We start from the raw sequence: 12,957 nt of genomic DNA on the forward strand, positions 1-12,957 counted from the left end.
TAAAAAATCTTGGCATTATCTTTGATTCGGAAGAAGCAAAATAAACGCTGTTGTGAGAGGAAGCTTCTTTCAACTTAGGAATATAGCAAAAATGAAAAGCATTCTGTCCGTTAGGGACCTGGAAACAGTTGTTCATGCTTTTATTTCCTCTTGTATTGACTACTGCAACTCAGTGTACTTGGGAATCTGTCAGTCAGGGTTGTTACGTCTGCAGTTAGTTCAAAATGCAGCCGCAAGGCTCCTGACTCGTACCATGAAAAGGGAGAGCATCACCCCTGTACTTGGATCATTGCACTGCTTACCATCCATCCATCATCTAAACCGCTTATCCTTCTGGGTCACGGTGGGGTGCTGGAGCCTATCCCAGCTGTCATTGGGTGGAAGGCAGGATACACCATGGACAGGTCACTGCTTACCAGTAAAATACAGAATTAAATTTAGAATTTGATTATTTGTTTTTAAAGCATTGCATGGCTGGGCTCCCAGCTATATCTCTGACCTCCTCTGCTTCCATTCCACCTCATGAGTCCTATGGTCTTCTAACCAGTTGCTCTTAGCCATTCCACGGTCTGGAATGAGATTTAAAGGTGACCGGGCCTTTTCTGTAGCTGCCCCAAGACTCTGGAACAGTCTTCCGCTTTTCATAAAAAAGCAAAATCTAAAACCCATCTATTTTCTCAGACTTTTCTTAATGATTATGCACTCAGTATCTGTTCTGTTTTGGTTGGTTCTGTGTTGCCAGTATAGCTGTTCTATTTTGTTTTATTTTGGTCTTTTTTGTTTTATTGCTTTTATTCAATTTGTTTTGTGTGTGTTGTTTCTTTTCCTTGATCAATGTATTGTATAGTTTTGTCAACTATTGTATAGTTAGTAGTGTTTATTTTAAGTGATATTATTGTGCAGCACTTTGGCCGACACTTGTTGTCTTTTAAATGTGCTATAGAAATAAAGGTGACTTAGACTTGACTTAACAGAGAGGGAACTGGATTCACTAAACAGCACCCTGTTATAGCAGAATACTGTGGATGAATAATGAACAGCTATATTCTATACAGTCCTGAAACAGGTTCAGCTAGAAATTACAACTAATATCAGCTAATATCATTAGTTTGCTATAAAACACGGCTAAGGATTTTAGCTAAGCTGTTAGTGCTGTGAAGGTGACAGTTAGCTGAGCCCCTTCCCCCGAGCGGTCAGCTACACCCCTCCCCCGAGCGGTCAGCTACACCCCTCCCCTGAGTGGACAGTTAGGCTGCTGGCATTTTCAAAAGACAGATGCACTGTGTGAGAATGGCTGTAGCAGTAGGCGGAGCCAGAGAGTTTGAGTTCCCTGCAGACACTCACTCTGAGAGCAGCAAGCAGCAGTACAAGCTAAAAACACAGAGGGAAAGTCCAGAAACCTTATTTAAACACTGCAGCCTAATTAAAGGGAAAAGCACCATCACCAACCTGCTGTTCTACACTGAACACACAGACATGTGGCATTCAGCTCTCTGTAAAAACTACAGAAATATAACGAAGCGTGGAATCTGCAAAGGTCGACAGATTTGTATGTTTGAAGATCTTTGAAAAATCCCAGAAAGCAGATTCCTAACAGTCAACATGTATCAGAATGGGACAGTCTTGGTGCAAGGAAGCGAAGCTGCACTGAAACAGTTTGAGGAAGCCTTCCCATCCCTCAAAGAGCAGCGTGAAAGAGAGAGAACAGTCCTCACTCCTCAAACACACAGTAATGATGGAGAAATAGAGCCCCCCCACATCCACCCCACTTCTGCAGAAGACACAGTCCCCTCAAAATCATAGTCTCCACCATCCTGCCCCGAAAGGACTTCCATCCCGCCACCATTCAGGGAGTTAATGCAGATATCTCCAGAGGATGTGCCCTCATGCCCAATGCGCACCTGGCCCACCATTCCAGCATAACCCCTTATCACCTCTATGACCATGTGCACTTAAACAGGCATACAGTCAAGGAGTTTGCTAAGACACTGAAGGACGTAGCACTGGGTCGACAAACTCACATGACCATCAAACACAGAGGAGAGCACCCAGCAACAGAGACGCCCTTCCTCAACCAGTTCAGCGCACCCCACCAGTCAGACCTGCACAACGCCCCTCACAACCCATAGCAGCACTTCATCACCCAGCAAGGTCACCAGCACATCAGAACCAGCCAGACAGCAGAGGTACCAACACCCAACTACTCGGAACTCAGGAACACAGCCCACAGCAGCACCGCAGCTACGCTGATGCCCTCAGAGGAGCACCTGCCACTCAAGACATGGGTGAGATCAAGCAGTTATTGCAGTACATCTGCACTAGACTCATATAAAAACTGCACAGGAGCTCTAGGCGGTCAAAAAAAAAAAACACAAAATACCCAGAATATTCATTGTACACTGTGCATTACTGTTTTGTATTAAGACTGGCAAATACTGTATAAGAAAAGATATTTAGATTAACAGGATATTAGTTGTTTTTCACAGTTTGTCTCATTTTAAACAGAAAAGAATTAAATTAAAAATAGCCTCACTTTCAGTTAGTTTGTGGAATATCCAAGGCTTGAGCTCATCAGCCTTTTTAAATTAAGATTTTCAAAACTCTATCAAGGACCTTGACATCATCATCCTACAGGAGACATGGTGCAAGGCCGACACGGTCACTCACTGCCCCAAAGAATACAGAGAAATTATAGTACCGTCCCAAAAGCTAAGTACAGTACGCCAAGGCAGATGCTCAGGAGGACTAATCTACATCAGTTATTATTTGGCTTAAAATAAAAAAAACCATAACGTCTTCACACAAGGACCTGTTCCTCTGTGCTGTATACACCCCCCCCCTCAGAATCCCCCTACTACTCCGAACATGTTTTCTGAGTTGGAGAGAGAGGCGTGCCATTTCCAGGCCCAGGGCAATGTGCTGATCTGCGGGGATCTGAACGCCAGAACAGGGACACAACCAGCTCTGTGAATGACATTATTTTTTACAGTGGAGGACAAAGAAAAAATCTGTTTTATTATTATTATTTAACGTTTTAATATTTTAAGTGACTTTGACAATAAAAGCTAAAGCTAAGCTAAAGGCTAAACTTAAAGTGTCAGTTGACCGTCGACATTTGAAAAGTCGCTCATTTGCTCGCAACATTCCGAGGCAGTCACAACATTCCGAGGCAGCTACATGCAAATGAGCTCTCAGACGGAGCCTTGTTCATCCCCTGCTGCCCTGAAGAGGGCGTGGCCTCGCTCTGCAGTCCAGTGCAGTTCTGCACAGTCACATACCCTAACAGCAGATAACTCCACCCAGACTAACCCGTCCACTCAGGTTCAGCCTCCACCTTCTATCTCAACCTCCACCAACTCACAGAAGCCTCCTCCACCTTCTACCCCCACAAGCTCACAGCAGTCTCCTCCCAGCCAACAAGTACATCTAGAGCCCAGTGTCAAAGACACAAACAGAGCAGAAAGAAGAACCACAGACCAGCTGGACATTGCACTTTGAGAAAAAACTCTTCCCCAGACACAGAGTGGCTAAACTCTGGTGCCCTTCTACACGAAAAGCACTGGAATTACTCACAGAGGCAACACTAGGGTCACCAAGCCACATCATAATACACACAGGGACAAATGACCTCAGAGCTCAGCAAGAAAGAGTGGCCATATCCCTGAGGGCAGTGATAGAGAAGGCCAGCAACACCTTCCCTAATACGAAGATCATCATCTCCACCCTGCTGCCCTGCAAAGACTTTCATCCGTACACTATTCAGAAAATCAACGCCAGCATCTCCAGAGAGTGTGCCCTCAGACCAAACACCCACCTCGCCCACCACCCGACTCTGGATGCAACCTGCGTCTATGACCACATCCACCTCCCCAACAACTCCAGAGCAGGCCAGGAGCACTGACCTATGCTCAGGCTGTCAGTGGAGCAGCAAACCCTAATAACTCTGAGCTCAGAGACATACAGCAGGTGCTCAGCCAAATGCACTTGTCTAATGGGACATGGTCTGTGGTAAGAATCACATCACCATAAAGGTAAAGTACATTAACAGTTAATGTTAGTTTAAAAAAAAAACAAAAAAAAAACATTGTATATAACTCAATTTAAGTTCAGTGAGTAAGACATCAAATTCTATTTTCAAAGATTCATTATAACTATTTATTTTATTTGTTTGCAATTATTTTTCTCATTTCAAAAACATGAATAGTAACACACTCCAGCTTGTACAGAATGACATCTTTTCGCATTTCTATATGGAATATTCAAGGTTTAAAGTCTTCTTTATTTGGTTTAAAAAGTAGAAACCCTGATTTTTTGAAGGAAGTAGGAAATGTTGATATATTAATTTTGCAGGAAACTTGGTGTAGAGGAGACGAGCCCACTGGTTGTCCCCCAGGCTACAGGGAGTTAGTGGTCCCCTCCACCAAGTCAAAAGGAGTGACTCAGGGGAGAAACTCAGGGGGGATGCTCATATGGTTTAAATCAGAAATAACCAATTCTATTGAAACAATAAAACAAGGACAAAATAATTTGTGGTTAAAAATTAGTAAGCAATTAATCTCAACACCTCAATATCTATTCCTTTGTGCAATAAATACCCCTCCTTTAGAATCCCCCTATTTCAATGAAGAAACCTTCCCAAACCTAGAAAATGAAATCATCCATTTCTAAAAACAAGGCCATGTAATTATCTGTGGGGACCTAAACGCGAGAACAGGAGAGCAACCAGACTTCATCAGCACTCAAGGTGATCACTTTATAACAGGAGATCATATTAATTTCCCCTCGTACTCCCCGAGAGAAAAGTGTGACAAGTCAGTAAACGCACATGGGAAGAACCTACTGCAGGTCTGTCGAAGCCTGGGTCTGTACATCATAAACGGACGGCTGCAAGGGGACTCCTTCGGTCAGCTCAGCTCTAGGCAGCAGTACGGTGGACTACACCATAACCGATCTGGACCTGACTTTCCTGAGAGCCTTTACAGTCAAGCCATTAACACCCCTCTCTGACCACAGCCAAATCACTATATACCTGAAAAGAACAGCTACAAATGATAATCGGCAAAAACCCAACCAAATATACAAACTCAGACCACCCCTCAGGTGGGCTCAGGACAGCACCGAAAAACATCTCCACGCCATCAGCAGCCAAGATATCCAGACACTTCTTGACTCCTTCCTGTCAAACATCTACCCCCAAAATAGAGAGGGAGTCGACGTGGCTGTGGAAAACCTCAACAGAATTTTTAATCATGCCACACAAATTATAAATCTGACTGCTAAGAAAAACGAATCAAAGAGCTCTCAGCCAACAAATGGTTTGATCAGGACTGCAAAAAAAGAGGCAAGAAGTTAGAAATGTATTCAATCAGAAACACAGAGAACCACATAATCAGGAACTGCGCACAAAATACTGTGAGATACTTAAAGAATATAAATGTATACTGAAAACAAAAAAGCACAAATACATGCAAAATCAAATAAATGACTGAGAAATCACTCAACTCCAATTCATTCTAGGACCACTGGAAATCGCTAAACAGAAAAAAAGATCATATAGGAATTAGAGATGGGGATATATGGAGAAACCATTTTGAAAAATTATACAGAATGCCATCTGTAAATGTAGAACAAAAAATATCTGGACGACTAGAAATTCTTAATATAACAATTAAGGATTATCAAAATCCACTGGACTTCTCCATCACAATAGAAGAATTAGAGGAAAAACTCAGAGGCCTGCAACCCAGAAAAGCCTGTGGTACAGATGGCATTTTAAATGAAATGCTAAAAAACACAGACCCTAAATTCAAATTGGCTATTCTCAAACTTTTCAATCTTATTTTAAATCTAGGCCATTTCCCCACAGTCTGGAATGAGGGGCTCATCACCCCCATATTTAAATCTGGAGACAAATTTGACCCAAACAATTACAGAGGAATTTGCGTGAACAGTAACCTGGGAAAGGTCTTCTGCAGCATCCTCAACACTCGGATAACAAACTTTCTAAAAGAACATAATGTTCTAAGCAAAAACCAGATTGGCTTCTTACCAAATCATCGAACATCTGACCACATTTTCACTCATCACACACTAATCGATAAATACGTAAACCAAAATAAGGGCAAAATCTTTGCGTGTTTCGTAGACTTTCGAAAAGCTTTTGACTCAATTTGGCATAACGGACTATTTTATAAACTTATTGAAAGTGGGGTGTGGCGGGGGGGTGTATGATCAATGTATTCTCACAGTAAATGTGCAGTGAAGATTGGAACAATCAGAACTGGGTTCTTTCCACAGTCGCGAGGAGTGAGACAGGGCTGCAGCCTGAGCCCCACCCTGTTTAACATATACATCAATGAACTGGCTGAAAAACTCGACCAGTGTAGTGAAATACCCGGCCTCTCTATGGGAGACACAACAATTAAATACCTCCTCTATGCAGATGACCTTGTCCTACTGTCACCTACCAGAGAGGTCAAAGTTTAGAAATCTTGGACAACTTCTGTAAAAATTGGGCTTTGAAAATAAACCATCAAAAAACCAAAATAGTAATGTTTCAAAAGAGGTCTAAAAATCAAGTGAATTATATTTACACAATTGACAACACCGACATCAAACAATCTAAAACATACTTATCTGGGCATTACTATTAGCTCCACAGGAGGTTTTGACTTGGCTGTGAAGGAACTCGGGGGAAAAAGTGAGGAGAGCTCTTTTTACTATTAAAAAATCAATCAAATTTGAAATACCAATCACAATCTGGCTAAAAATCTTCCAATCAGTAATTGAACCAATTGCACTATATGGCAGTGAGGTATGGGGACCCCTGACACAAAACAAGTTTACAAATTGGGACAAACATCCAACTGAAGCCCTGAACACAGAATTCAGCAAAAACATCCTCCATGTGCAGAGAAAAGCACTGAACACTGTGTGCAGGGCTGAATTAGGACAGTATCCACTCCTATTAAACATTCAAAAAAGAGCTCTAAACTTCTGGAAACACATAAAATCCAGTGACCCCCAGTCACTCCACTATAAAGCACTGGCTAGTCAGGAGCTGAACATCGACAGGAGCCCCCTGAGCCAGGTGGTCCTGAGTCTCAGTGACCTACAACCCAGCGACATCACCGACACCAATGAGTCTGACCACACGCTCGCCCAGAAAATCAGACCCAATCAGATTATCACCAAACAAAAACAAAACTACATCACCCACTGGACTGAGACCACACATCAACAGCACAAGCTTCAGTGCTATTCGGCCCTAAGTCGAGATTATACATCAGCACCGCACCTCACAGCAACTACAGACAGACAACTGAGGAGAGTGCTGACCATGTACAGACTCAGTGAGCACAGCCTGGCCATCGCAGACAGACCTGGTCACCCAGAGAGGCCAGACTGTGCTCTCATTGTAAGCTCTCAGACAGACCTGGTCACCCAGAGAGGCCAGACTGTGCTCTCATTGTAAGCTCTCAGACAGACCTGGTTACCCAGAGAGGCCAGACTGTGCTCTCACTGCGAGCTCTCATACAGACCTGGTTACCCAGAGAGGCCAGGCTGTGCTCTCACTGTGAGCTCTCAGACAGACCTGGTTACCCAGAGAGGCCAGACTGTGCTCTCACTGTGAGCTCTCAGACAGACCTGGTTACCCAGAGAGGCCAGACTGTGCTCTCACTGTGAGCTCTCAGACAGAGCTGGTCACTCAGAGAGGCCAGGCTGTGCTCTCACTGTGAGCTCTCAGACAGACCTGGTTACCCAGAGAGGCCAGGCTGTGCTCTCACTGCGAGCTCTCAGACAGACCTGGTTACCCAGAGAGGCCAGACTGTGCTCTCACTGTGAGCTCTCAGACAGACCTGGTTACCCAGAGAGGCCAGACTGTGCTCCCACTGTGAGTCTCAGTGGTGGAGACGGAGCTGCACTTCCTCACAGAGCTGCTCGAGATATGACTCCATTAGAAAGGAGTTCTATGGGAAGGTGAGCAGCGTCTGTCCTGAGTTCCAGCTCTGCAGTGACTCTGAGAAACTGCCGTACGTGTTGGGAGAGAGGAGCAAGCTGATCACACACGCAGCCAGATACGTGACCGCCTGTCACAACCTGAGGGATGACCAGTGAGAACAAACAAATAACCGGTAGTGATTATTATAGATTATTATATATCCTGAAATTTGTCTTGACTCTTTTATTTTCCTTTTCTTTTTCTTTGATTACTAATAACCCTGTAAATAACTTAATTTCTAGTGTTCTATTATAATCTATATCATCTTTTTCTTATTTATCTTTATGTGTTACAGACAGAGAGAACAGTGAGAGAAACAGAGAAAAACAGAGAAAGAATGTAGAGAGAGAGAAACAGAGAACCAGAAACAGAGAGAGAATCAAAGAGAGGAACAGAGCGAGAGAGAATGATGGATATTCATCTCTCAGCGATTAATGTTAAACATTTGCACAAACACTTACATGGATTCTGTCTTCAGTACTTCTCTGATTTTCTTATTGCGCAAAAAGCAAATCAAAATCCCCACTGCCAGAAACGCCACCACCGCCACCACAGCTATCAGTGCAATTGCCCATCTTGGAAGTGGTTCTCCATCTGAAAAACACATAAAGAACAGACATTTTAAACCATGTGGTGTTGATCTGTACAGTGTAGATCCAGAGAATCATTTAATCACCTCATTATTATTTACTGTGTATTACAGTACAGAACTGCTCCACACTAATGACATTAAACCTGATTACTCATCATTTATTACACACAGTCTGCTGTGGAGCTCCTACACAACACTCCACAAAGAGCTTTAATCACCTCATTATTATTTACAGTGTATTACAGTACAGAACTGCTCTCACACTAATGACATTATTTTTTATTATATTTATTTATATATACCGTGTTGTAAAAATGAACTTAATTATTCATTAAAATTGTATTAATTATTCCATCAACATTTCTTTTGCGATCCCCCATATTTGCCAAAACCCCCCCGGATCAGGAACACACTGCAGTGACCACTTATCTCAGCATGGTCTCAAATGAACTGACCCAGCCAGACAAAATCTTTTCTCTGCAATTCCTGACACTGAAATTGTGTGTTCAGGTTTATTTACCCCAAACAAACTGATAAAAACTGACTGAATTCACTGTTCAGTGAGTGAAATATGACTAAGGAATGTAATCAGTTCAAACAATCAGCATCATGTAATAACTGAGTAATAAAAATGAGATGTGGCTTTTGTACATCCCTTATAATCTCAGGCTTATTACATGCTAAGGCTTATTCTTCAGTCACTACTGGGGCTTCAGTGCAAACTGGCTGAGCTGTTCTTAGGTTATAGAAGTGTGTAATAAAACTGGCCATTTAAGGGGTTAAATGATAACAGTCTCTGAGTGTCTCAGGATGGACTCCATTAACCCTGTTAAGCTCTGCTAAATGCCAGTTCTGTCTTCTGTCAGTTTCTGGTTCTCCGCTTTACTGATGTTGAAGCCATTCTTCTGCCATCACAGGTGGCTGCTGCATCAGTTTTCTCTACCGCAAACCACTAAGGACTTTTGGTCATGGTCAACCTCTAAGCACCACTCATCCTTTTAGTAGCTGACCTCTGTATGGAGCTGTCTGTAGTATGAAGGGCAAGGCTCAGAAAAACTTAACTGACCAGACATGTCCAAGACAGATATTTTGAGTTAAGTTTATTTAAATATGTCACATTCACTATTTTGATTTAAATTGACAATACATACAGTCATAGTGTCACAAGTCAATCCCCAGAGTAAGGTTAGGGTGACCTTTTGATTGTTTGCCCTGTAATGCTGAATATCAATATAGGCCACTGAAGTGCTTTAAAAAAGGTTTAAAGTTTATAAAAAAGGATGAGGCCAACCTTTTTTTAAGGTAGATCACAATGACCTGTCCACTGGAAAAAGCAGATTTCAAGCCACAAAAGTATGAGCACCCCTGCTGCACAGCGATGAGCACTGATCTCCAGTTACAGAAGTGTCTGGTTGCAGCTGTTGCTGCTAAAGGTGGCACATCCAGTTATCAAGTACAGGGGGCAATTACTTTTTCACATGGGTGAGATAAGTGTTGCAAAACTTTTTTCCTTCAATAAATGATCTTTTTTGTGTTGCTTTATGTTCTGCTTGTCTTATATTACATTTTGTACAATGTTGTAAAACCATTTAATGTGACAAAGAGAATAACAGAGGAAATCAGGAGGGGGCATATATAATTTCACAGCACTGTAAATGCTGGAGTGTAGCTGTGTGATTAAGCTAATTTGTTCAGACTGTCTTACCTTGGAGAGGCTGAACTACAGTCAGTACTGAAAAAGAAACATACCTTCATGAATACAGAGGTAAATCTCAGTAAACTCATACCTGATATGGTCACTGTGTAGATGTGAATATCCTCTTTATTCCTGAAGTCCCGTATTGTATAATCTCCACTATCAGATGGCTTTATTTCTTTCAGCTCAAGAACAGTTTGGACTGACGCTCTTTGTTTATATTCAGGTTTACACTGTAGTGAGTGTCCATCCACTGTACAGATCTGACCACTGGATGAACCTGTGCTGCTATAAATCACCTCCACTGGATCTGATATGTCCAAATCCAGAAACACAGATTCACCAGCCTTTATCTGACGTGGAGTATTCAAGGCTGAGGAGAGAAACAAACAGGGATTTCACCAGTTGTGAATAATTCTCTGGAGTTTAGTCAGAAACTGTCAGTGAGAAAAGCTGATAAACACTTACCCTCAATCCTTAGAGCCACATCACAGAGGTATGTACCATCACACAAACACGTGTACCAGCCTCTCTTAGTGAAATCAGCGTCAGTGATGGTGAGACGATCATGGATCATCTGATATCCCTCTTTCACTGATCTGCAGTCAGTCTGATTACACTCAGCCAGAGCATCAGTGGGTTTATGGTATTTGGTCCATCTGGCCAAACCAGAGCATCTCTCAGAGCAGGACAGATTAGCAGAGTCATGAAGATTCACCTTCACTGAAGGAATAGTTGATTCAGAGTCTGAAGAAGAGAGAATAAGAACTTCGTAACTTTATTGGATATATTGGACATTTATTATAACTATTTATTAAAGAAATAGATTTAGAAATATCATCAAGCTGAATAATTTAAATAATTCAGTTTCTCAGCAGCTCTTTAAAATCACAATCTTTATATCAGAAATATACAATTAAGTGCACAGAAAAAATAATTTCCCCCTAAAAAAGCATTTTGTACACTATAGCCATCATAGCTAGTGTTCTTAAAACATGTTAAAGCACTTACACTCATCAGAGGCCGTATTACAGAAAATTCTTAAGTCTGAGATCATATCTGCTTTGTTGTCATGGTAACTTCAGTTAAGACTGAGTTTAGGACAGAAGCCCACAATCTTATTTCCAGATCAGAAAATGGTTTTACAGCAACATCCTAAGTTGCCAAAATATCCAAAATATTTTCTTAACTTTAAGACAACCCCCGAACTTCTGCTTAAAGTTTACATTTTTACTGTTAAAACATTCAGTTGGGAACAGAACCCATTGTTTACGGGCAGCTGTAGTAGAACAACATTAGCATTTACTAGCATAATGGCTTCGCATTTATTCATCATACAGAATGATGACCACAGATGTAAAATACTTAGAAGACTTTTGGCGGAACCAAATGATGTGTTGCGTTTCAACAACAAAACACTTATTAACAACTACCGTCTCCCACGGGCCATGATACTGCAGTTAGCTGAGCAGTTGCAGCCAGATTTGGAGCCAACAAGGTGTCACTGTGCTCTCCCAGTCATGGTGCAGCTAACACACTACGGTTTTTTCAAAGGCGATTTTCAAAGCGAAGTCGCTGATATAGATGTATTTCTCAGCCAGCTATGTTTTGTAATCTCAGAGAAGCAGCAACTGTGATCAGTAATTTGGCACCTGTGTAAATTCAGTTTCCTAGTGAGGAAGAGCTCACAGACAGCGACAGAGGATCCTTCCAGTCATCTGCACAAAATTCCTGTGTCCAAAGGGCCTAGCATAGGAGAATCAACGTTCCCACCTCCCGTTTTTCTCATTTTGTTGCTCGTACAGCAGCGTTTTGTTTTTTTTTTGTTTTTTTACTGATTCTTCAGTCCAATAAATTCCCGACATGCAGACACCTTCTCTGCTATTTGTGCCCATTCCCTGGCCTTGTCTTGATGCGTTAATGTGGATGAAAAATGTTAAAAGCACTTCCAGTTAATTGGATTTAAGTTTTAAAGCCCTTATGTTTGTTTATCCATTTTACAGAAGTTTATAGTACCAACTAAACTGTAAATATTCACTTGCTTTATGTTGTTTTTGCTCCACAAGTTTTGCTTATGGTCGGTTGCTAGGTAACAGACATGACAGTTGATTGTTGAATTTGTTTGAGCAACTTAAGATTTCCTAACTGGAGATAAGAAGCTGAAGATGAGATTCCTGAATTGAGATGAAATTTGCTTCTGTAATATGAATGTGAAAAATGGTATCTTGATCTGTCAGATCTTAGGTAAAGACAAAAAGAGAAGAAAAAAAAACATGATCTTTAAGTCTGTTAGGTATAGAGACGTCTGGAATTACTGCCACCATTAGTAAAACTGTAAACTAGGACACCTCACTGGGATGGAAATGCAGATTTTAATTAAAGTCTGTGAGTTAAAGAGGATGGAGACAGACAAATCTAATCCACAAACTGTCCAAAACACAAACATAGCAGAGACCTACTAATCCATGATGGGCTAAGGACAAAAACATGAAGGACAAAAACCAGGTTAAGGACATGCACAAAGTCAAAAACTGTGACAAAAACAGTAAAGACACTGACGGAGTGGAAATATCTCAGAAAGAACCCAGTAAACCAGGGGTGCCCAGTACATCAAAACCCAGTAAAGAGTCACTACACTGTCCTGCAGTCTGAGTCAGGTCCAGATTA

At 41.7% G+C, this 12,957-nt stretch overlaps 1 protein-coding gene across 1 annotated transcript in view; it reads right to left on the bottom strand.

Moving 5' to 3' along the window:
* LOC118803724 overlaps window positions 1-12,957 on the bottom strand; it is a 55,718-nt gene that overhangs the window by 33,485 nt on the left and 9,276 nt on the right. The window contains exons 4-6 of the mRNA XM_036564208.1: window positions 10,759-11,037; window positions 10,382-10,663; window positions 8,464-8,596 (exon numbers count right to left, since the gene is read on the bottom strand). Of these exons, the coding sequence (XP_036420101.1) occupies window positions 8,464-8,596; window positions 10,382-10,663; window positions 10,759-11,037 (694 nt within the window). The remainder of the gene's footprint in view (window positions 1-8,463; window positions 8,597-10,381; window positions 10,664-10,758; window positions 11,038-12,957) is intronic.

The sequence above is a fragment of the Colossoma macropomum genome, unplaced genomic scaffold (genome assembly GCF_904425465.1).
Source record: "Colossoma macropomum unplaced genomic scaffold, Colossoma_macropomum, whole genome shotgun sequence".
NCBI lineage: Eukaryota > Metazoa > Chordata > Actinopteri > Characiformes > Serrasalmidae > Colossoma > Colossoma macropomum.